General features: G+C 39.1%; 1 protein-coding gene across 4 annotated transcripts in view; it reads left to right on the top strand.

Moving 5' to 3' along the window:
* Window positions 1-26,698, top strand: part of BTBD9 (BTB domain containing 9) — a 396,006-nt gene that overhangs the window by 76,553 nt on the left and 292,755 nt on the right. Inside the window, exon 5 of one of the 4 annotated variants that reach the window (XM_081523211.1) lies at window positions 15,755-15,772. The exons of the other annotated variants lie outside the window; for them this stretch is intronic. Within the exon in view, the coding sequence (XP_081379337.1) occupies window positions 15,755-15,772 (18 nt within the window). The remainder of the gene's footprint in view (window positions 1-15,754; window positions 15,773-26,698) is intronic. 4 annotated transcript variants of the gene reach the window in all.

Here is a 26,698-nt window from a genome sequence, read left to right as displayed (position 1 = left end):
TGAAAATTTGGAAATTCCCTGTGACTAGGAATGATTTTTTAAACTCCTTAGAACTCCTCCCCCCATAATATTATTAATAAAACAAAAAGTCCTTGCCATTAGGAGCTTATATTCTAGAGGAGGAGATTGATAATAAATAGTTACATAGATAATTGTATTATTTAACTTGTCACATCGTAAGGGCAGTGAAAGAAAAGATATCTTCCCTGAGGAAATAATGTTTAATTTGACCCCTGAGGAATGACAGGAGGTAAGCCAAGTATAGGGGAAGGGAGGAGCATTCCCAGAACTGAGAGAATCAGAGAGCTGGGCGGTGTGGATGGAGCAAGTGAACAGGGGTGTAGAAAGACAAAGTGAGGCTGGGGTAGTGAGCTGAGGACAGGTCTCACAGGGCCTTGTAGGTCCTGTTGTGGATTTTGAACTTCATTCGGAGAACAAGGAGACACTCACTGTTAAAGAATTTTTAGCAGGTTTCAATTTTCAGATCATCACCCTGGACAAAGGACTCGAATAAACGTCTTTCCAAAGATTATGTACAAATGGTCAGTAAGAGATGATCAGCATCGTTAGTCATTAGGGAAATCTTGAGTCAAAATCACAGTGAGTTAACACTTCACACCCAAAAGGATGGCTGTTATAAAAAACAAATGAATGAAAAAGGAAAATAGCAATTCTTGACAAGAACATGGAGAAATTGGAACCCTTGTATATTACTGGTGGGAATGTAAAATGGTGCAACTGCTATGGAAAACGGTCTGGCTGTTGCTGAAAAAGTTAAACATACTTAAACATGTAAAGCTTTTTATTTAAAAATTTTGGTTTAAAAATATATATAAAAGTTAAACATAAAAAAAACAAAAAGTTAAACCATATGATCCAGCAATTATGCTGGATCAGTTCATCTGCTAGTGGACAGATAAACTGTGGTCTGTACATACAGTGGACTACTATTAAGCCTTAAAAAGGGATAAAATTCTGATACATGTTACAACATGGATGAACTTTAAAAACAATATGTTAAGTGAAATAAGCCAGATACAACAGGAAAATGTTGTATTATTTCACTTATGTGAATACCTGGAATAGGCAAATTCTTAGAGATAAAAGTAGCATAGAGGTTATGAAGGCCTCAATTGGTGGAGTAAGGGGAGTTATTGTTTAGTGGTTTACTATGTTAGGAATGGATTACTATTAATTAAGAATGCATTTTAGTGCAAATCATAGGAAACCCTGTGAACCACAACTTAAATAATTGGGGTGTTTATTCTCCTTAAATAGTAAATCTTGAGGTTGGCAGTCCTGCGTACTGTTCAGTAATGCCTTCTGGAGCCAGGCTGTTTCTTCCTTTCCATTCTGATATCCTTAGAATGTTGGCATCATCCTCATGCTCATCTCTGCCGGACACCAAGGTCCTTGTCTGTATTCTGGGCAAGAAGGAGGAGGAAGATGAGCAGGAAGGAGTAGCATCTATATTACCTGTATCAGGAAAGCTCATTGGCTAGAGCCTTTGTGTCACCCTACATTTCTTTTTCTTATATGCCACATCTAATCCATCAGCAAATCCTTTTGGTCCTACCCTTAAAATATATCCAGAATTGGAACCACTTTTTGCCATATCTGCTGCATGTACCATGGTCCAGGCTATCACCATCTGTTAGATTGTTATACTGGGCTAATACCTCATCTCCCTGCCTCCGCTCTTGTAGTTCTATAGTCTGTTCTCAGTCCCTGGAATGCCTTTTTTTTTTTGAAGGTGTAATTCACATACCCCCAAATTCACCCTTTTACAGTATACAATTCAGTGATTTTCAGTCCACAGCACCATGTAAGCCCAAAGAAATATTTACTTTTGAAATATAAGTCAAAATCTTCTCAAAACCTTCTAATAAATCATCATCTCATTCAGGATAAAAATCAAAGTTCTTGAGCAGTCTACAAGGCCCTGCATGATCTGGGTCCCTGTGCTTATCAGACCTAATCCCGTACAACTCTCTCCCCTCATCCTGCCTTACCCACATGGGCCTTCTTGCTCTTCCACACCAGACAAGCTCCTGCTTTGAGATCTGTGTGCTTGCTATTCTCTCTGCCTGCAATGCTTCCTTTCTCACCTCCTTCTGCTCTTCCCTCAAATATTACCCTTTCAGCGGGCTGTTTCCTGACCATTTTGTTCAACATTGCAGCTCACCTCTCTGTACACACACAGACACACTCACATACTTACTGACACATGTTCACCACATTCCTTATGTCCCTTTCCCATTATTTTTCTTTAGTCTTCATCACCTTCTAATATAATGTATAATTTACTGACATATTTGTTTATTTTCTGTCTTTCCCTACTTAATTATAAACTCCTTGAGGACAGGGTTATTTCCACTGTTCGATCTCAGTACCTTGAATAATTGTAGTATATGTTTGTTATATATATGTTTGTCAATGGCTGAACCATGATATATGGCACCCCAAGCTGCAAAAGAAGCCAGCCTTTAGATTAGTAGAGGATTGGGGATGGGTGTTGACTGAGCCCATTTAAAGTTGCAAGAGCTATTATAGTATTATTTATTTGACATATATTTACTGCTAATGCTAAGCAGTGCGGTTACAATGGCAAATAAGACATTTGTTGTTCCTGTTGTGATGGCGTTTACATTCTAGAAGAGTGATATATATAATAGGTAAACGAACAAGATAATATTAAAAAAGCAGTGGTTGCTGTGAAGAAAATAAGACAGCCTTGTAGAAAATGAAGGTGTGTTATGGAGAGACACTGCTTTACATTCTGTGGTCAGAGAAGACTTTTTTAGAAGGTGACATTGAGCTGAAACCTGAATGACAAGGAGGAAGCTGCTAAGTCACTTCAGTCGTGTCCGACTCTGTGCGACCCCATAGACGGCAGCCCACCAGGCTCCACCGTCCCTGGGATTCTCCAGGCAAGAATACTGGAGTGGGTTGCCATTTCCTTCTCCAGTTCATGAAAGGGAAAAGTGAAAGTGAAGTCGCTCAGTCGTGTCCGACTCTTAGCGACCCCATGGACTGCAGCCTACCAGGCTCCTCCGTCCATGGGATTTTCCAGGCAAGAGTACTGGAGTGGGGTGCCATTGCCTTCTCCGAAGGAGGAAGCAGCCAGGTAGATATCTATGAGAAGCATCTTCCAACTTGGGAATAGGAAAGCGAAAGAGAATAGTACAGATGAAACCTGGTGAGTGAGGGGAGTGGCAGGAGATGAAATTGGACAGGTTAGATCATACAGGGCCTTTTAGGTGATGGTAAGCTTTTAGGTTTTTAAGTCAGTTGGAAGTCATTAGAAAGTTTAACCAGGCAAGAGATATGATCTGATTCACATTTTAAAGGAAACTTACACTGGAATGGGTTCACATACTCATTTGCCTTCAGTGGTATAAAAGTATATAGCAGACCCATATAAGCAATAATATTAAAGCTATGTTGATAAATGTCAATTTTCCTTTGGCCTAAGTGTTGGGAGACTGTGAAGAGGGGACCAGCAAAGAAACCCGAGGGCAGAGTTGTTTCTTTCCTGAGCCCACCTAATGTAGACCAAGTGGAATTATGTACCTACCTAGTGTTGTTGCCAGATCTTTTAGTTTTCCAAGAGGAGCCAGAAATCCAAATTGTTTTGTTAAATATTTAAATTTATAAATGTTAACAGCTGATCCAAATAGCCTATGAAAATACAGCAAGCCAAACAGAGCAGTCTTGCAGGTAGGATAGGATTCTGTATATGACAGTTGGCAGTCTCTAGATTAGGATGATAACAGTGGAGATGCCAAAGAGCAGAAGGGATTGAGATGCTTTGAAGGTAGTATCATTAAACATGATGATAGAGTGGATGTGGAAGATGCAGGAAACAGGGAGGCCTCATTTTAGCACTGTATTTCTGCATGAATAGCTGGGTGGTGGTGGTCCACTTACCCATTTACCAAGGTAGGAAAATCTGAGGAAAGGCAGATTATGCATGCATTTAAGACCAAACATTCAGTATTGAGTCTTTTCAGGTTTGAGACACCTGTGAGTCATCCAAATGGAGATTTCCAGAAAAAGCTGGATGCAGAGGACTGGCACATGGAACACAGGTTTGGATTGGAGACAAATTGGTAATTACTGACATATAGAAGCTATGGGAGCCAACGAGCTCAGCGAGGGTGAAGGATTGAGAGAGAGTAGAGAAGAGGGCATGTGTCCAGCCTTAGAGCCGTGACTATTCTCTTGTTAATCATCTCTGTGCTCCCTTTATATATATGTTATATATAAACATGTAGTTAAATTTATATGTTTCCTACTTGAGAAACTAAATTCTGCTTTTATCTTTTTTAGTGACAGTGATCCTAGGAACCTCAGGAATTCTAACTTACAAGGAGGAATTACTCATATACAACTAGAAGAAATGTCTGGTTTTATATTAAACTTGCTAGAAACAGAAAGAAAGCAGGGCTTTGGCTAGTTTCAAGTAGAGGTTTCAGGGTTGGGGTCAATCCCAGAATGAAAATTTTACAGTTGGCCTTTATGTCTATGCTCCACTTACAAAATTCTCCTTGAGTTCTTCCCTCTTTCCTGTTCTTCTTCCCACCTTCCTCAGATATTTGAGCACCTACTATATGCAAAGCACTGTACAAGCATCGGTAATATAGTAGTAAAAGCAAACCAAAAAACTGTGAAACTATCTAATGTATGTTCAGGCATTCTATTATTCTGACATCCATTTTGTGATTTTTCATGCTTTTTATATGGGAGGGGTAGTCTGGGAAGTCTGAAAATAAAAATCAGAATAAATATGAATAATTCACCAGAGACTACCAGAAACATTGTCATTAAGTTTCTATTTACCATTTCACCTTTGCCCACCTTTACCATTTCACCTAAGACAGCTATTGTATTTTCTTGACTTGCCATCCTTCTGATCAAGCTGTAAATGTATGTGAAAGAGAAGGACCTGCTCACTAAAGACCAGGTGAGGGTGATGCTGTGTGCAGTGTTGCTGCGCCAGCATTTAGCATCATAGATCACAGCAGGAGACACATCACAGCTCTGCTTTGCTTTGGAGTTAAATTCAGAGTAGTGAGTTTTATTTTTTTTTAAATTTGTGCTTTAATCCTTAGGCATCTTAAAACTTGCTTCCAGTGAGGCACCACCAAAGCTCCCTTGCTAGTTGGCCCGAGTCTTTGGTGTCCAGAGAGAGCAGTGTTTTCTTGAGATAGACTTTTTTATTTATAAATCTTTATAAAGTTGGCCCTCTGGGTTGACCTTCAGGTATAAGACATACAGCTTTTGTTTAGTGCTTAAAAAAAGAACAAAAGCAAATCTGAACAGAGCCTGGCTTTTCTTCTTGTTAGAATTTTGTATCTGCTTTTATATCATATGAACGCCTGGAGGCATCTTAAGATGGACATGATTTTATAAATCTTAAATAAAATATAAATGCTTTATAGGTTTGAGATTTGAAAGTGTGCAACACGCTGTAAGTCAGTGAATCTGTTGTAATACAATAAGGTTTATTGTAATACAAATCTATTTTTCAAAAATACGGCCCCTGGATTACTAGCATAATCCATAAAATGGGCCCCACTGTGGAGCATGTCATGTTAATTTATTATACCTCCACTGTGTGTCTTATTACTTAGAACTTATTAAATGCTAGAAATTTCTTAGGCATTGAACAAAATCAGAAGATGGAATTTGACCCAAGTCAAAAGGTTTTTAGACACACAGGGCCCAGGAGAGAAGCAGTGGAGGGAAAAATCCTTCTTTTCTGTGCACCTCCTGTTATGGTGCTTACACCCCTGCTATACTAGTGACTTCTGAGGGATTTCAGATACATTTTGAAATTTGGAGCACATATAACAATGCACATGGTCCATGTGTCCTAGTCATTGTAGGTATTAATAACTTTTAAGAGTAAAGCACTTGTTGGCATGTCTCATTGCTAGTGATGTTAATTTGACCTCTTGTATTATATGCTGTCTGCCGTGTTTCTTGCATTGTAAAGTTATTATTTTTCCTCATTTATTGATAAATATCTTGTACTGAAATACTTTTAAAAATAGAGCAAAGCACTAATAGTATTAACATCCCTGTCCTTCAGTCTGTGAGAAACCTTTAAGACTGGTAGTCCAACCACCAAGGGGTTTCTAGAAATATTTATTTCCCTGAGCTTGTGAACTCTAATATAGCACAGATTTTCTCTTTAGCTATATCTCTATAAGTCTAATTCTATACAGAGCCTAATACAGAATCGTGTTTTAAAATATCTTATTTTTAATACGTGTAGTCAAGTCTCATTTATCTCTTATAATTGGTCTGCTTTCCATTTTATTTGTGGTGCATTTTTATACCCACATTGAATTGGTCCAACCACCCGTTATGCTCCTGTCATTTGGCTTGTACCCAGGGAATGTAAGTCATTTTTCATATTATCCTGAGAAAAAGATAATCAAATAAATCTCTTTAAAAAAATTAATAGATATTTCAAAGCCAACTAGAAGTGATTTGCAGAATGTTTTTGATCATCTGTGCTTCTGCCTTCAGTTAACATAAATAATCAAAGTTGGCTGTGGCATAATATAGTTTTTGAATGGAACAGTGGTCATGTGGTTGTAAATTCTTTGAAGACCAGCCATCTGTCCTAAAGGAATTCAGGCACCAGAGTCTCAGATTCTTTACTTAACTTCTACCCATCTTGGAAATTAGTGTTAACCTTGAGTTCATTTGGCTAGAGGAATAAATACATTTAAATAAGGATAATGTTGGTAATATTCAGTTAAGATACAAACAGAAGTACCTTAGTTGTTGACATTAATAGTTGATACCAGTTAAATGTGATACAAGTGATTAGAGAGTTTGTAAACAAAAGGCCCTAAAGTTTGTAAATTTAGATTAAAAAACCGATGTAGCTAATAACTATAGAAATTAAAATTACTCCTGCTTGTATATAAGAAATGTTAAAAAGAATGTGATGTAGATAATACTTGTCACTCCTAAAATGTACTTGGATTTCAGAGTTAAAATCACAATGAATACTTCATCATCTCTCCCACTCCTCCCACTCCTATTTGCTTTTTACGTTAGCGTTGACAATACATGTGCTCCTCAGAAACCCCTTAGTTTCCCCAAAGTATTTATAATTTTTTTGTCTTTTGAGTTTAATACTATGGACTCAATCATTGCTTTTTATAATCTTAAGAAACCAATGACTTCCTTGGCATCAAGTATGTAGGAGTAGATACATACTGGATGACATTCTCTGCTAAAGGTGTACCTCAGTGCTATGAATTTACATAGAGTGGTTATATGGTCTAACATGCAGTTCTGATGTTAAATTTTATCCATATCTCTATCAATAAGAATACAGATTAAACTGTTGTGTCAGAGAGACCCAGTGACTTTGATAGATTCTGTTTTCTCACCTAACAGTCCAGGGCTGATAGGCACTCTTCCTTATGACCTCATGGGATGCAAGCTGGCAAAGTGGCTCTGCCAGCCTTTGGATGTGACTTCTGTGAGTCCTCTGGTGGACTCCATGGTAGCAGAGGAGTGTACACCCAGTGTATAAAGACCAAACCTTGGAAGTATAATTCATTACTTTCATTCACATTCTGTTGGTGAGAACTTAGCTACTGATCATACCTACCAGCAAGGGAAGCTGGAAAATGTAGTCTCAATTAGGTTGCTGTGTATCAGCTAAAATTTGCTGAAGGGTGGAGAAGAAGTTTTGAAGGTCTACTACTTTGTTTTATTTTTTAAATTTATTTAAAAATTACATTTATTGACTGATTTTTGGCTATGCTGGGTATTCATTGCTGCACAGACTTTTGTCTAGCTGTAATGAGTGGGGGCTCCTCTCTAGTTGAGGTGCACAGGCTTCTCATTGAGGTAGCTTCTCAGTGTGGAGCACAGGCTGTCACATTGCTCATTGAGAGCACAGGCTCTGCACATTTCTCTCACCCAGGCTCAGTAGTTGGGGTATGTGGGCTTAATTGCTCTGCAGCATCTGGGTTCTTTCCTGACCAGGGATCAAACCCATGTCTCCTGAATTGGCAGGTGGATTCCTAACTGCTGGGCCAACAGGAAAGTCCTGCCACTTCATTTTATATCTAATGTTTTCTTGGCTCATAACATAAAATTCAGTGTCAGTTCAAAGTGAAGCACTTTCTCCTGTCTCTCCCCCATTCCCACCTCTCAAAAAGAATAAAAATGAAACAGATCTGCTTGCCCTTTTGTTAAAATGGAAGATTAACTTGATACATTAAATCTGCAGAATCAGAAGATGTTGATAGAATCATTCTTTGCCCCGCAGGAGTCTTTGATAATATTTATATATTTTTTAAAAATATGTCTATCAGAAGGCCTGTTGACCACTTGTGGAAGGATAATAAAAAGAAATTCACCGAGGTGAGCTTATCTAAGCCCTTTTACATGAGTGTTTGTTTCTAGTGCCAGAAGTACGACTAGTGTAGTTTGATGCTTTTGTTCATTTGAATCTTGCCTCTCTGTTTTGGAGCACAGACTCATTAAACACCTTCCTGATTTCCAGGCAGTTCTCCATACATAGAGAAAATGCACCAGTCATGCAGTCCGTAGATATTTCTGATTGCTGTGAAAATGATTTCTCATGATTAAAAAAAGTAGTTGGAAATCATAGTGATATATTCCCTCCTTCTCTAGGAAATTAGTTTCTGATTATGATTTTGACTTGTATTGAAGTTGCTTATCTACAGGGATGGGATGTGCTTATCGTGCCAGCATATATTATTTCACCCGTGTGACAAAATACTTTTATTGTAAATGAGTAAATCATTCTGGGCTTCCCTGGTGGCTCAGACAGTCTGCAGTGCAGGAGACCCAGGTTCAATCCCTGAGTTGGGAAGACCCCCTGGAGAAGGGAATAGCAATCCACTGCAGGATTATGGCCTGGAGAGTCCCATGGACAGAGGAGCCTGGCAGGGTGTAGTCCATGGGATCAGAGAGAGGCGGACAGGACTGAGCGACTAACACACAAAAATCATTCTGGTGACTACTTCAGTCTTAATTTCACTAAGGATGAGTTGGTTTCTAAGGACCTGATTTCCCAGACAGTGACAAGATGCCAGATTTAGCTGGCTTGCTCTTGTTTGATACCTACTGCCACTCCATATAGAGACGGGAAAGGAGGGATGAAGGAGAGAATGAATTGTTCTGATCTCTGCTGATTCATGTCTTCATGACGAGTGTTGAAGGTTTTAGCTAGAGGGCAGAAACTACCTCTTTGTGGTTTTATTTTATCGTATTTATCAAGCAAGAGTGGCTTTAAGAAATAGCTGAAAAATTTGCCTAAATACTATCAAAATGAATATCAGCTCTGCCAAAACTAAAACTAGTTTCTGAATGGGTGGAACTTCTGAAAATGTGTACATTTTTCAGAAGACTCATAATGTTGGACTTAACTGGAATGTAGCTCTGCATAAAACTTATGTTCTATAGGAGACAACTTTAGATAATTTTGTGGTCAGTGTGGCTCATCCATTTATTAAATAAACATTGATTTAAGCATTGTTACGTGCTCACTATTCTAATAAGAATCCGTTTCTCTACTTTCAGGCAAGACTACATAATTTTTCCTAGGCATTTTTTATGCTTGGAAATCCTAAAGAGAAGAAATTTCTCAGCCCCTCTTATAATATTTCATGATGTATAATCATTTAGAAGTTTTTTCCTGACATTCCATCTTTATGATTTTGTTTTACCATAGGGAAATGAAAAAACCCCTAATAGCCAGCTTAAAAACAAATAAACCTTCTATTCTTGAAAATGGTTTAAAGTTACTTCCCAGACTTAAAAATCTTGGCTAGGAACTCTTATTTCTGTCCATTCTTGTATTTCTTTATTTAACAAATCCATAAGCTAATATTTATTGATAGTGATTAGTATCTGGAGAAACCTCAGTAGTGAAGGTTTACCTAAGTGATTAATCTAGCTGAAGGGAAAAGACTTAAATATGTCTTGTCATCTCCTAATAATTGAGTAAATGTCTCAAAGTAGCTTATTGATAAATGAGCAGTACAGACAAAACTGCTAAAGAATTCCAGATAGGCAGCAGAACACAGACTTTGAAACCACGCGGCCTGGATGTAAATTGTGGGCCTGCCACTCACAAGCTGTAAGTCTAGACAATTGCCTATTTTCCTGTGCCCTAGTTTTCCCATATGTTAAATACAGATAATAATGGCATCCATCTTATAGCATTATTGTAAGATTTGGATTAATTAGTATATATAAAGTGTTTAGAACAGTGCCTGGTACATAGAAAGCATGATGTAATAATAATAGTGAAAAACACTGTATACCTAAATGCTGTTGGAAGATTGTGTGGTGGGTTAAGCTAAGATTTGAGGCAGAGATGGAATTTGGATAATTTTTAGGAGTGGAGGGGCTCATGCAGGCAAGGTGGGGCGAGTATGAGATGTGTAGCGGACACTGACCAGAATGGTTGTGAGCTCAGAGTCGTCTGAAACATAAGGATTTTGGTACTGGGAAGAGAGGCAGTCTTAGGCCCAGCTCTCAGAGACTTGAAATGTTATTGTCAGGAATTTGGATTTAATCTTTGTAGGTGGTAGGTACATGAGTGGTAATAGGCATTTTTAAAATCTTTTTATGAAGTAGTTTGCTGGATCGGTGGAGACCGATGGTGAGAGTGGTGGCAGGTGACATTGTAGCCAGTGCACAGACCTGAAATGGGGTGGATACAGAAAAATGGTGAGAAAGAGATGTTTGTAAGAGACATCATTGTGGAAAATTGAAAGGATTTGCCTGCCTTTATTTTTTGAGAAGTTTTCTCTTACCTAGTATGTATTCTCCTTTCATTTGTTATCTTTAACTACAGAAGGAAAATCAGATTAGGGAGTAGTCTGTGGGTGAAATATCAGATTTTTCGGGTGGCATGCTTAGATTGAAAGTCCAATTGGAAATGTCTGACAGGCATTTGGAAATGGAGTGAAACTCAGGGGAGAAGTCAAAACTGGAGTTAGAAATACAACAGTCATCTCATTAGAGCTAGTATTTGAGCAATGAGGAGAGTCAAGATCTTTGAGACAGAGAATAGGAAGAGCTGGACCTCTTCCTTGAGGAACATCTGCTTTAAGGGAATTTGATGGAACAGCCAAAGATCTGGGAGAAAACCAAGATGGTGTTAACAACTTGCATTAAAGAAGAGAAGAGAGTTTGCAAGCTGACTGCATAGTCAGCAGTGTTGGAGGTTGCAGAACAAACAGAAGGAGGCCTAAAGCAGTTATTGCATATGGCAGTAAGAAAGCCGTTAGGAATCGTGGTAAGTAAAGTTTCAGTGGAGTTTAAGAAATCAGATTTTAGGACTTTTCTTTGAGAAGTATGGATGTTAAAGGAAGAAGAAATACATGGTGGCTCTACCCAGTGGCTCAGCTGGTAAAGAACCTGCCTGCCAGTTCAGGAGACACAAGAGACGGGGATTCAATCCCTAGGTTGGGAGGATCCCCTGGAGAAGGAAATGGCAACCCACTCCAATATTCTTGCCTGGAAAATTCCATAGACAGAATAGCCCATGGGGTTGCAAAGAGTCAGATCTGACTGAACGTGCACCATTACCACTAGTAGGTACAAATGAAGATTTTTAGGCAGAGCGAGAAGCCAGTGGAGAGGGAAAGATTAAAGATTTGGGGGAAGAAGGTGGAATGAACTGGTGGGGAGGTGGAATGAGCTGGCGAGGAGCTGGAGCCAATGGGAAAGATCAGGTGGAGCCTGTGGCTTAGCTTCAGAAAGGAGGAGGCCCACATTCTTGGGCAGTGGCATCTTGTTCCTGGGACAGTGCTGGACACTTAGAAGGTATTTGGAAATATATATAAAGGTGTGACTGAAAGGAAGAATGCAGGCTAGGTGTAAAAACACAGAGGCAGTGAAAACAAGTGAGTCTATAGTGCCTGATAAGTAAAATTCTGCTGTTAAGGTAGGAAACAAGATCATCAGACAAGGTGTTGATGAGGTTGATTAACGATGGTTAACGTCTGCCTGTGGTTCAAGCTCCATTTTAAGTGTTTTGCATGTGTTATCTCATTTATTTTTCAGATAGACCTGTATGTACTATTTCCACACTTACTAGATGGAGACATTAAGACAAGAAAGATTAATTTGTCCAAAAACGTACATTTTGTAAGGGCATATTGGGGATTTGAACCAAGATCGCCTGACTTCATAGATCATGATCTTAACTGTTGGGCTCCCGCTTCCCAAGCCTTGAGGAAAGAATAGATTTCAAACATTCATGAGATTCAGAACATTTATGGTTGAAATGGTGCCTGGGAAGCAAGCCATAAGATATAGTTAAAAAAATCTTTTTTTAATAGCAATGAATTTTTAAAAAATTACTTCTTTGTTGGTTGTTCTAAAAGTAACATATGCTAATTAATACTTGGAAGATAAAGTATAATTTTAACATTAATAGTCCTAAACCCAGAGATAACCAACATTGACAATTTTTTATATTGTAGCTTTTTTCTAAGATTATGTTATGTATGTATGTATATATGTATTATATATATTCCCATCACTCCATGGGAAATAGATGGGGAAACAGTGGAAACAGTGTCAGACTTTACTTTTTTGGGCTCCAGAATCACTGCTGATGGTGACTGCAGCCATGAAATTAAAAGACGCTTACTACTTGGAAGGAAGGTTATGGCCAACCTAGATAGCATGTTTAAAAGCAGAGACATTACTTTGCCAACAAAAGTCCGTCTAGTCAAGGCTATGGTTTTTCCAGTGGTCATGTATGGATGTGAGAGTTGGACGGTGAAGAAAGCTGAGCGCCGCAGAATTGATGCTTTTGAACTGTGGTGTTGGAGAAGACTCTTGAGAGTTTCTTGGACTGCAAGGAGATCCAATCAATCCATCCTAAAAGAGATCAATCCTGGGTGTTCATTGGAAAGTCTGATGTTGAAGCTGAAGCTCCAATACTTTGGCCACCTCATGCGAAGGGTTGACTCATTGGAAAAGACCCTAATGCTGGGTAGGATTGGGGGCGGGAGGAGAAGGGGACGACAGAGGATGAGATGGTTGGATGGCATCACCGACTCGATGAACATGGGTTTGGGTAGACTCCGGGAGTTGGTGATGGACAGAGAGGCCTGGCGTGCTGCAATTCATGGGGTCGCAGAGAGTCGGACACGACTGAGCGACTGAACTGAACTGATGTATTATATATATATTATATTATTCTAACATACATATATAGTTATATATATAATTTTGTAGGATTTTCATTTAAAATTTTTATTGAGTATTATTTCATATTATCAAATATACCATAAGTTTCACCATTTCTCTTTTGTTGATGATCAAGTCATTTCTGTATTTTTATTCTGGTTCTTCCTGAATGTTTGTTTTCTGAACAGTTTTCCTCCATACCCTGAGAAATATGACCGCAGATATCTCCTGAGGTATAGCTCACAGCATTGCCAGCATTGGGACTTTGGTTTTTCTCTCCCCCCAAAATTTTCAGTTTTTCAAACAAAAGGCTTTGCTATGTATGTATGTTATTACATTTACTTTATCACATACCTGTTTGTTTATCAATCCTGCTATGCATTTTTTAAAAACCCATTTCAAAGTAAATTGTAGACATTAGTAGACTTCCCCCTATATACTCCAGCATGCTTATTATCAACTTAAAATTCACCATTTTAAAAAACATGTTTTCTTTTGATATAAAATCTACATTCAAAGAAATATACAAATCTTTAAGTTTACATTTGCTGACTTTTGATAAATCCGTACACCTGGAGTGCTCAACCTTTATCACTTTTTATGATCTTAAGATTTAAAGAAATCCCAGGAAATTGCTCTGACTAGCCCACCTTGGGTTTGACACTCTGACCTCACAAAATGAGGGGAGCAACATTTCAAACATATAAGAGGATGCTGGCAGATAGAACTAAAGATACCTACTGGAGAGAGCTTCCTGGAAGTCGAATTACACTAATGGAATTTAGACAGCATGCCTTTATGCTGGGCAAAAAGCATGTAGGTTGGTTTTGTTTCCTTTAGAATGCTGCCTCTGATGTCCCACAGTAATGATTTTTTGTTCTGTGTATTTGTGCTTCATCGTTTTTTTCTTTAATTGATGTATCACATGTTTTGTATGTCGTAAAAAAAAAACAGATCATAAACTCTTGAGGGCAAAGACTACTTTTTTTTTTTCAAATCTCACTTTATTCCTTATATAATGGCATTGATGGTAGATACTCAGATTCTCCAACCAGCCATATCCTCTATGCACCAGTGAAGGTGCTTTTAGCTGCAATTAATAGTAACCGTCACTCAAAGAGGCTGGCTAATCAGGAAGTATACTTTCTTATGTAAAACTAGAGATTGGTCAGCTTCAGTGTTGGTTAATTTGTGACTTAATGACATTGTCAAGAACCTAGAATTTTTCTGTCTGGGCTCTGCATCATTTCTGTGTCAATTTTGTCCTTAGACTATATTCTTTCACAATCCTAGGGTGGCTGTTACATGTCCATGTCCAGGCATTAAATCTACATGCAGTAATAATATTTCTTCCCTTCTGTCCCTCAAAAGAGCCAAGAAACCTTTCCCAAAAGCCCCCTAGCTGACCTCCGTATTTTATTGGCTAGAACTCATTGATGTTAACAAACTCAAATCAGTCACTGGTGAAGATAATGGAATAATGGTGACTTCTGATCAAAATTTACCCATATATAGGTCATCTCTCCCCTTTCCACATGGGAGAGGAGTGGACACTGATACAATCAGGACTCTTAGAAAGAAGGAAGGAAGGAAGGAAAGGAAAGAAGGTAGATTGATTTTGTAGGCAACAGGTAGCACCTATTACACAGCATTATTACTTAATGAAAATGCGTGATCTTGTCCTCTGAAGTTGGTAGTCGTTGGACACATTGAAAAAAAAAACCTGTATTTGATTCTCGTTGCTGTCTGAATTCTTTCTCTGTTGGTAACATTTGATTCTATATATTGACCCCAATCTTTTACATTTTAGGCACTTAAATTTTTTTCCACTTCTTCCTGGGATCCTGGGATTTATCAGTCTTTGTCTCTTACTGTATTTTGAAAATGTGCATTTTAACTGTTGCATCTTAATTTCATCTGACATTAGTTTCTATAAGACTAATATCTATGCCTGGATTCTGTGACATACAGACCCTGAGACAAGGATTAAAGTGCAGGTCAGATCTGAAAGCTGCAGGTCAGATCTTTTGCAGGGCAAAAGGAAAAGAAGCAAGGAATGATGCAAAGAAATTGATTTGATACAGAACTAGCTCTTGCTTCACAACAAGCTGTGAAGAGAAATAGCAGGTCTTTCAGCAGGTGTGTTCACTTGCCTACAGGATTTCTCTGAAATGGTTGCAGTGAGAAATTACATTTGTGTAGTCCTTGGAAAGGAGAAGGCAATGGAAACCCACTCCAGTACTCTTGCCTGGAAAACCCATGGATGGAGGAGCCTGATGGGTTTTTTCTCATTAATATGCTTTACTTAAATCACTATGATTGCTTAATAGTTAATATAGAGTAATGGTAATTGTTTTGGTGTGGGAACTTACAGGTTGGGTTTGTCAGAAATGAATGTTAATTGGATGCATCTAATAAGCCTGAGGATAGTTCCTGCTTCTGTGTCGTCATAGGAACTGAGGCAAGCATTTGGCCATTCCCGGCATGTTGCTAGCTGAGTGTTCTTGACCCATTCTGAACTGCCTAAAGTGAGTGGCACTGGCATGAAACTGTGGCACTGCATAGCCCATTGAACTGCACTGAAAGCATGAGAATGTTTCACCAGTCTTTGGTTTGTGCTGAGGGCTTCCCAGGTGGCACTAGTGGCAAAGAGCCTGCCTGCCAATGCAGGAGGTGTAGTAGATGCGGGTGGGTTGGGAAGACATGCTGGAGGAGGGCATGGCAGTCCACTCCCATATTCTCACCTGAAGAACCCCATGGACAGAGGAGCCTGGCAGGTTCCACAGGATTGAAAAGAGTTGGACACGAGTGAGCGACTAACACTTTCATCCATATTTTTGAAAGTGTTCTGAAAGGATATGTGTTCTTTCATTAGACTTTAGTGTCTTGACTTAACCTATGGACATAAAGTGACCTTAGGTCTAATGGTGTTAAAACACACAACTTTACATATATCTAGGTGGTTGACCCTCTTCTTCCTGTTTTAAAAAATTAATGAAATGACTACCATGTGCTTTATTTAAGATAACCCAAAAATAAACACACACCCCCCCGCCACCACCATTTTCTAGTCCAGAGAAGATGATGGTCTCTCTTCCATTCACCTCGGATACTTCTTACTTGCTGTGAGTTGTGAGGCTACTTGTAAGGCTGATTTAAGGTGGGATATTTTCTCCTTTTTGAGGCTCTACTTATGAGCTAGAGTCATAAAAATTCAAGAATTGTGCCAAATGTTCTTTTGTTGATGACTGTGATTTAGTCTGTTATGTAACTGTAATGTATAATTTACACATCCTGAAGATCATCAGTCTCTGTACAGAGTGACTATATTTAACCCTCACTTCTTTGGAAAAAGAGAACATTACCAATTATCTTTGAAACTATATTTGTGAGACAATGCACATTGATCCACCCTCTGTCTCCATTTTTAATTTTTGGTGTGTTAAGTAGTACTTTATGGTTTATTCTGCGCTTTAATGTATAAAGGCTCAGAGGAGAAAGAGAACTTAGTGCTAGTGACTGTATCTTGAGGCTTCCATGGCTTCTATTGTTTAAGACAATGGACAGTAATACCCCTGCCATCTCTATTAGTATGCAGGTCCAGAAAGAACAAAAGGGTACGTTTCTTTCCACTATTATCTTTTTGTTGCAGAAGGGGGTGGAAAGAGAGAATTTTGAAATATTTAATAGTGAATAGTTAGTAGTAAGAAAATAACACTTCCTTTTTCCATAGTGATCATGATGCTAGTAGTGCTTATATCATTTAAAGAGTTTTTGAGAAAGAAAATGGTTAATTCTGGTTTTCTTTTATCTTAACCATTGTAAGTTAAGTCCAGTTTTAAGCTCAAATCCCGTAACAGTGTCTTTTAAATAAATTCGCTTATTTACCACCGAACATTTTGCCTCATTGCCCTGCCTCAGGCTTTGTTTATATGAAGTTGTCGATGTGAGAGGAAATGTTGACTGTGTTCACATAGGACTGTGTTCCCTTAAGAAAGAAAGCCTTGAATGAGAAAATGATGTTCTCATTAAATCAGCTCTTTAAGAGTAGGTGGGAGGAATTGTTATCGATCTAATGGATTTAATACTTCATATACAAAGTCTGTGGAATAGAAGTAATATTCTGCAGCTGAGTAACTGTAGATTAATCCATCTTCAGACAGAATTCTGGAAGCATCTGTAAAACTGGAAAACTACATTTTTCTTCCCTTTTTCAGGCACAACTGGACTAAATATATTTCCCAAATACTTTAGAATCAAATTATATCCACATAAGTAGGTCTACGAAAAATTATGTGAAAAATTGAAATAAAATCATAAAACGTAAATGTTAGATTCTTCTTGGCTACATTTATTTTGGTGCCAGTTTGTTTGGAAGGGCTGCAGTGTTGAAGGGTAACCAGAGGTCACTTGTAGAAAGTCTTTTCTTCCTTGGGTGGTTCTCTAATAACTAGTGGTGGTCTATTTTAGTTCAGTTGGATGAAGTAGCCCTTTTAAGAGGGGTGATGAAGTCAGACATTTAAGCTTCTCTTCATGCTCTCCCTTTGACCCTTTTAAAACCCCTCTCTTTTATTCTACTCACTGAAAACACATCTCTGAGCCCTCCTTCTTTGTCAGAAAAGGCCAGTCCATCCTTTCCCCCTTCCTGCCCTAACCTTTAATGAGTAGTTTGTTCTGTGAAGATGTGTGGGCTCCCAAAGCATGTGAGAATTTTGATAGATATAAGTGACATTCTATGGATGAAAACAAGGAAGACTTTGTTCATGTTTCATTCTCATGTGAGCTACATACTGCTTTTATGTTTTACTCCTACAAGATACTCAGTTTAGGTAGCATATACTGTTTGAAGGTTCTCGAGGAAATAAAAAGTAAAGTGATAACAATAATCATAATAGTAACAACTACATCTCTGCTTATTAGCAGTGAGACAAATGCAGAAGGAATTGGGACTTTTAGTAAATTTACAAGTTAAAGAAGAAGAGACTCATTATTAAGAATAACAGCAGTACCATGTGTTTCCATAGAACATTGCCATTTACTCTTCACCTGAGTTTAGTATGACCTATATGATAGCAGAGGAGTGGATTGCTTGGACTCCCACTGTTTCTTTAGCTTTAAGATCTCTGGATCTAAATCTTCACACCAGCAATTTTAATTAGCATTGTTGCTGTGCTGTATTATCAAACTGCTTGAGTAGTCATATAGTCTGCTATTAGTGGCAACTGTTCTTTATGTTTAATCTTTTCCCTCTTCTGCTTCTTTCATCACTGTCAACTTTCCAGCTTGCAGACTAGAGCATATGTAGCCATCTTTATTTACTTTTGTTTGGTGCTAGCATTTGCCTTCTACTAAATGAGGTTGTCCTTTATGAGACAGCTGGTAATTTATCTACAGTCAAGGCTCATATACTGCATTTCAGAACTTGGGATATGTTAGTAAGGCTTCAAAAATGAAAATATCATCTGAGTGAACATTGCACTGATGGTGAGCTACAGATAGCACTCCCCCGCCCCCACCAAAAACAGCCAGTACCTGAGTGTCTAGTGCTTCTGTTTGTCCCATCTCTCCTGATAGTTTTACAATCAATAGTAGACTGTGAGAATGGCTGTAAATAGATATATATGTGTGTGTCTTCATATTAATCTCTTTCTCCAAAGCAGAATCATTCCTTAGGGTCGTTTTTATGAGCAATACTCCTAATTTGATTTTACATCAGTCCAAGGAACATTTTTTCTCTTCCATTTACATCAGAGTTGTTGAAAGCATCATTGAACTTTTAAACCAAGTTAGGAGCACTGCTTAAAACATGCTTTTATTAAATCAACCTAATAAGAGAAATTCTATAAGCCAGATAAACTCTAAGGTTCCCAGGGCTCTAATGGGGTCCACAGTTAGCTATTAGGTTAAGGGTGGGATGGTATGTCTTCCTCAGAATTTATACTTGGAGTGTATAGTTCAACCTAGTCAGAAACCACTGTAGTTAACAGTGTAGCTTTTTGATTGGATCTTTGTTATATTTTTGTAATTTGGGGGTTTTAAACTATGCACACTTTAAAATCTTATCTTTACATGTATAATAACGCTAAACTTCAGCATCAGGGTACATGGAAATACTTAAAGTCTCAACCACAAAATTCTATCAGTATAGTAGTTAATTAAATGTATTTATATAAAGAATAGTTTACAATGGCGTGGGTTCATTTTTAAAATCCACCCCTTCAGAATTAAAAATTTACTTCTTAAAGGTAATGAAGATGTTTCCTAACATTTATTGAACTATTGATGATTGCTTCTAAAAGGATTATGTTTGTTTTTGTGAAAGGGTCAGGTAACTCTCAACAGCACCTCTACTCTGATAGAGAATCTGGTGAAGATTTTGCAGAGCATATTACACAAAGTTGTTAAAGAAGGATTAATTTCAGTTTAGTAAGCAAACTTCCACCGTTTGCTTTGCTCTGGAGGTACAGTGGAGAAGGAAACTGCATCCCTCTTCTTTAACAGGTCACAGTGCTCTGGAAGAGTAAACTCTGTCTGGTTCATCTCACTTAATGGCAGCTAACTGAGAGTCAACATATGGTGTTTGGTGTGCACACGTTCTGCAGACACTCTGCAATGAAAAGGGTGATGTGATCCATATCGTCCCTTGCCTTCTGTAAAACTTGGTAGTTTGTCATTGCCCTGTGGATCAAGTGCCAAACATCCTCTCTGAGCTTTGAAAAGGACCTTAGACCATTTCCTTTACCTGTCCTCTGCGTGCCCATGTTTAGGTTAATTTTTTTCCAGAATTGCACCTTATGCCCTTCCTGTCATCTATTCAGGTAAATCTTTACTCTTTACTCTTCCATGTGAAAATGTTCCAGATGTGAAAAATGAATGGTTTCCCTTCATACTTTGAATTGTGCGTAATGAATATGTAATTAATCATCATCATTCAAATGGGATTCAAATACACTGAATGTATTTACAAAATAGTATGGAAGAAGAACACAGGGGAGGAAATGCTTATTTCTGGGGAATTCAGAGAATATTTTACAAAGAAGATAATGTGTATCTAGGTCTTCATGGATGAGTAGGAGTTTTCCAGGTGTATTCGGGCAGAGGGAGGAGTATACATGAAAAGTTATGACATCTTACATTTGCAGCAACATGGATGGACCTAGAGATTATCATACTAAGCAAAGTAAGTCAGAAAGAAAAAGGCAACACCATATGATATCACTTACATGTGAAATCTCACAGGCATAGAGAACAGCCTAGTGGTTGCCACGGGGTCGAGGAGGGAAGGATTGAGAGTTGGGGACTAGCCGACTATCACATTGGAGAAGGCAGTGGCACCCCACTCTGGTACTCTTGCCTGGAAAATCCCATGGATGGAAGAGCCTGGTAGGCTGCAGTCCATGGGGTCGTGAAGAGTCGTACACAACTGAGTGATTTCACTTTCAGTTTTCACTTGCATCCATTGGAGAAGGAAGTGGCAACCTACTCCAGTGTTCTTGCCTAGAAAATCTCAGGGACGGAGGAGCCTGGTGGGCTGCTGTCTGTGGGGTTGCACAGAGTCGGACACGACTGAAGCGACTTAGCAGCAGCGACTATCACATATATGGTGGATAAACAACAAGGTCCTACTCCATAGCAGAGGCAACCACATTCCATATCCTGTGATAAACCATAATGCAAAAAAATATGAAAAAGTCTGTATGTATAACTGAGTCACTTTGCTGTACAACAGAAATTAACATAACATTGTAAATCAGCTACACTAAAATTTTTAAAAAAGAAAACAATTTATGGTCTCATAAAGCAACATGGCATGTTTAGGAAACATTGCTGGCCTCTACTGTATGCGTGCTTGTTAGGTGCTGGTGCTGAGAGGTGATATCACCGATAGGATCTGTATGACAGGCCTTGAGCTGCAGAGACCAAGCCCATGTGATTCTTTTAGAATGCTGTATACTAGCACATTACCAGCTGGTTTAGGCACTTGGTAAATATTTTTTCTGATGAAACATGAAGCTCAGAGTAGCTGGCTCTTTGATCAGGGGAAGAAGAAGATGTGAGTAATTCCTTTAAGGACCATATTCATTCATCATTCATCAGGCATTCATTCAACAAATATATACTGAGGCTGCTGCACTCAGAGCAACAAGGGAGATATAAAGATGTTTCTACCCTGTTTGTGCAGTGCCTCTTCTCCAAATTCAGGATTTTATTAGATTTTTCTTTTGAGAAGTGTTAATTCTATGCCATTTTATTATGTTTTATGCATACTTCGTACTAAAGCACTGTGTAGTTATTGCTTTCTCTGGAAGGTTCAGCACTATTTTAACCTACTCCACTGCTATATTTCAGGAGTTCACTCTGCATTTTGAGGAAAGTGTAGGTGCTCAAATGGCTGGCATTTTTCTACATTTTTGTGCCTTTCTAGCCAGTATTTATAAGGTCAAGAAGGCAGATCATGTGGTGTTAGAGATAATGAAAGCTGATTTGTACAGAACTTTTTAGGTCTAACATCTTAGCTACTGTTCTTTACAGTTGATGCAAAGAGGATATAGTTTAACTGTAGCGAAGTAAAACAGAATTAACCTAAAAGCAGAGTAGGAGCTATATTCTTTTTCTTTTTCTTGGGCTCTATGGTTTGTGGCGGAGAAGGCAATGGCAACCCACTCCAGTACTCTTGCCTGGAAAATCCCATGGACGGAGGAGGCTGGTAGGCTGCAGTCCACGGGGTCGTGAAGAGTTGGACACAACTAAGCGACTTCCCTTTCACTTTTCACTTTCATGCATTGGAGAAGGAAATGGCAACCCACTCCAGTGTTCTTGCCTGGAGAATCCCAGGGATAGCAGAGCCTGGTGGGCTGCCATCTATGGGGTCGCACAGAGTCGGACACGACTGAAGTGACTTAGCAGCAGCAGCAGCATGGTTTGTGGGATCAAAGTTCCCTGACCAGATGTTAAACCTGGGCCTGTGGTAGTAAAAAGCGCTGAGTCTTAACCACTAAACTGCAGGGAATTCCTGAGACTTTGTTTTTAAAGATTGCACTCTTGATAATATGTCATTTTTACTAGTGTGGAGAAGGTTCTTGAGGATTATTTTAAATTCATTCAGTCCTTCTCTTCCTTCCACCCACTGCCCTGTTCCTTTCTTTCCTTCATCGCGTATTTGAGTAACTTCTATGTGTCAGCAGTATGCTGGGAATTACACACTAGTTTACAACAGTGTCCTAGGTACTGGTTTACAACAGTACACATTGTGTTCTGTTTCCTCAAGGAGAGCTATCAAGGGCAAGTCCTTCTCAACCCTGGCTGTGCATTAGCCATACATGGAAGCCTTCAAGTATAGATGCTGGGGTCCCTGCTCTGGACATTCTGATTCAGTGGTTCTCAGATGAGTAGGTAGGATTGCAGACAGGTTAATACATATACATACACACATATACGTATATGTATAACATGTGTGCTCAGTCGTGTCCGACTCTATGACCCTATGTACTGGAGCCTGCCAGGCTCCTCTGTCCGTGGGATTCTCCAGGCAAGAATACTGGAGTGGGTTGCCATTTCCTCCTCTCTGGGATCTTCCTGACCCAGGAATCAAACCCATGTCTCCCATGTCTCCTGCGTTGGCAAGCAAATTCTTTACCACTAAGCCACCTGAGAAGCCCCAGACAGATAGTAGAAAATTTCAATTCTCTGAAGTCGGGCGGTAGGATAGTTAGTTAGGGAGCGTCACCTAGTCTAGTCTGAGAGGATGGGGGTTGGTGGCGGAGTGAGGAGGTTGTGGATGCAGGGTGGAAGGTGAAAGCCTGTCTTAGGTTTTGGGGAATAACATGTATGGACTGCTGGAAGAGAAAGCATGGGAAATTGGTAGTTTACTGTGGTCTGAGCATAGAAGAGGAGGCAAGGAGTATCCAGAAATGAGACTAGAGAGGCAAGCAGGGTCCAGATCATTTAGGGCTTTGTCAGCCAGGTTAAAAAATTTGAATTTTATCCTGAAGACAGTTGAAGCCATTGATATATTTTAAACAGTGGATATCATATTGAGTTTATTTTATACAGGCACCCCTGCTGCTCTCTGGAGAATACCTTTGAGGGAGTTAAGAGTAGAATTTGAAGACTTTTACAGCAGTCTGTGCAAGAAGTGCCATGGCTTGAATCAAGGTAGTGGCAGTGGAGATTCAGAGAAGTGGTTAATTTAAAGAAATGTTCAGTTGTTAGAATATTCTGACCTTGGTTTTAAAGTAGATATGTTGAGGGAGTGAGGTGAGAGACATCAATGTGTCAAAGACTCGGTTCTTGGCTTGGAGTCATGGATACCATTCACTAAGGTGGGAATACAGGAGGATGGGCAGATAGAGCAGGGAAAGATCATCAGTTTAGTTTAAATATATTGAATTTGAGGTAGAGATATCAACTAGGCATTTAAGCATAAATGGTCTGAAACGTGGGAGTAGGATCTGGGCTAAAGGTACAGATTTGGAAGCCATTTACACTTGTAAGAAGATAACTGAAATCATACGAGTGCATGAGATGATTCAGTGTTTGTAGACAGGGTCGGGCATCTGGGTTAGAACTCTTATGGAGAGCAACATTTTAGGAAAGGGGAAGGGGCGCCTTAGAAAGATATTGAAAAGGAGTGGTAAAGGTAGGAGGAGTAGCAAGAGGGTGAAATGTCATGCAAGCCAAGAGAACTTTTTAAGAAGGAGTGATCAACAAGGTTTAATGTCATAAGATCAATAAGAAAGTTTTATTTGCTTTGATAACAAGAATGTTCTGTCAGAAGGAAGAACAGTCTCATGGCATGGAGAGAAGTGGGTTGAAGGGTGTGAGGTAAAAGAATCACGGGTAAAATCAAATCATGTTGTACACCTTATACTAATATAGTGTTGTATGTCAATTATATCTCAATGAAACTAAAAAAAAATAGTCATGGGTTGACAGTTGTTTTATGAAGTTTGAGACAGTAGAGATAGGGTGGATGGGTGGTAACCCGGGGCACAAGGGTTGAAGGAGAATTGTTGAGACAGGAGAAATTTAATTATCCTGTTGATTCCCTCCTAGAGTGATCATTTATTAAAGACCCTCTGTGAGCCAAACTCTGCTCTATGCTGAGAATAGCTCTTAATTCTAGTGGAATAGCTACTTAATAATTGAATAACAAATAATAATGGGAAGCACTATGAAGAAAATAAGTAGGATTCAGTGGCTGAAAGTAACAATGAGACCTATTTAAGATAGTGTGGTCAGAAAAGGCCTCTTTGAGGAGGTGTCATTTTAAATTTAAATCTTGGGCCTTAGAGACAAGATGATGGAGAAGGACTTGAGCTCACCCCGTCTCATGAAATCACACAACTAGAACCACACAACTAACTGCTAAACAACCATGGAGAAGAAATTGAGATCTGAAGAATGAGGAGACAAGGAGTAAAGAGCCTAGAAAACAGTATTTCATTCAGAGAGAGCATTATGTGTGTAGGTCGTAGGATAGAAGCAGCTTGGTGTGTTCTAGAAACCATCAGGGACAGAAGGTTTTTGTGGCCACAGTGAAGTGAGCTGGAAGAGTAGCATGAGTTTGGTCATGTGTACATGTTCTAGTTTGTGTTTTATTCAAGAACAGTGGGTAGCCACTGGAAGATTTTAAGCAAAATGACACCATCTGATTTAAATTCTAAAAAATTCACAATGGCTGTTTTGTGGATAAGGGGTTACTAATGAGGGTGGGATAAGAACCGAAGCAGGGAAGTAACTTAGTGGCTACTTGGCTCAGGCTGGGGAGAGAAGCGGGTAGCTAGTGAAATATAGTGTGAAGACAGAATCAACATGTTGTGGCTAATGATTGCTGAAAAGGTCAAGGGATGGTGAAGAGGGGCTGCTTTGGTATCTGGTTAGTATCTGCATAAATGTAACACAGTTAACTCAGGTGGTCTGCATAAATGTAACATAGTTAACTCAGGTGGGAGAATGGAAAGGTGTCCAGATTTTCAGTGTGGGTTGGAGCTGGGAGGACATGCAGAATCAAAATCTCCTATTTTATACATGCTTAAATTTGTTTGTTTGCATAAGAGAGATTTTAACTCAGCAACTGAATTAGATTATGTAGAGGTTAGAGGAGAGGTTTGGTCTGTAGATATTTAAAGTTATTTGGTGTATAGGTGTGTTTCAAGCCACGAGAGTGGACATCCTCTCTCAAGCCTGAGAGAGGATGTAGAGCCAAACTCTGAGGAATGACAGTATTTAGAAGTTAAAAAGAGGAGACAGAGCTTGCAAAGAGAATTGAGACAACAGCCAGTGAAGTAGGAACTTGGGAGAAGGTGGTATCGTGGAGGCTGGGAAGGGCGTTTCAAGGAATGAAGGGAGTAAGCAACTCTGTTGAGTGGTTTGAATGTCAGAAAAGGGCTGTGGCTTTGGCATCATCTAGATTAATGCTTGTTACTGCAGAATCATGTTCAGTATTGTTGTAGGGTCAGAAGATGAGTGAAAGCAGGTGAGGAAGTAGAGCTGTACTGTTTGCACTAAATCTATTAGAATCTCTAACTCATTCTTTTAAGGGCTATGGGATGGTCCATGGTATGTTCTATCATAATTTACTCAAGCTTTCACTATTGATGAGCATTTGCTTTGTTTTCTCTTTTGCCTTTGCAAATAGTCTATAATGAACATTCTGCCCTTCCCCACCTTACATTGTGTGTGTCTGTGTCTGTGTCCATCTTTTGTTGTTGTTTAGTTGCTAAGTCGTGTCTGACTCTTTGCAACCCCATGGACTGTAGCCTACTGCCAGGCTCCTCTGTCCATGAGATTTCCCAGGCAAGAATATTGGAGTGGGTTGTCATTTCCTTCTCCAGGGTATCTTCCCCACTCAGGGACAGAACTCATGTCTCCTACCCCAGCAGGTGAATTCATTACCACTGAGCCACCAGGGAGGCCGTATCCATCTTTACACGTTAGTAAATATATTTGTATAGGAGAGAGTCTACGAATGGATTTACTGGATTGAGGAATATAGGTATTTTATGTAATTTTTGCTGGTATTGCTAATTTCTCAGAAGACTGTAAAAATTCACATTTCACCTGTTCTTTTTGAGAGACTGATGGTGCAGTGAAAGGAAAGATACCTAGTCCTTGAATAGGGAAGAGGAGGTGGGGTCTAAAGAACACATAAAAGGACTGGGCTCTGATAAGGAAAGGAATACTTTCTCCACTGTAATGGGGAGGAAGGAAAAGATTACTTAGTTGTCCACAATTTTATAGTTTTGGTGGTAATAACATGAGACATTCTGTAGTCTCAGTGAAATAGGATATAAAATCATCAGTTGAAAGGAGGAACTTGGAAAGCTGAAAGTATGAAATCAATCCTAGAAAGTCAAAAAGGGTGTAGGATTGCTGGGCCATGTTGAATTTAAAATACAGTCACAGTGTGTGATTTTCTCTAGCCGTATACTGTAATGTGGGTTTATTCTCAGATAAAGTGGATACTTAGCGTCAC

This window comes from Giraffa tippelskirchi, chromosome 8, assembly GCF_054371585.1.
Source record: "Giraffa tippelskirchi isolate mGirTip1 chromosome 8, T2T-mGirTip1v1.2.pri, whole genome shotgun sequence".
Lineage (NCBI taxonomy): Eukaryota > Metazoa > Chordata > Mammalia > Artiodactyla > Giraffidae > Giraffa > Giraffa tippelskirchi.
The sequence above is the reverse complement of the archived record's forward strand: the minus strand, read 5'-3'. Positions and strand labels throughout refer to the sequence as shown.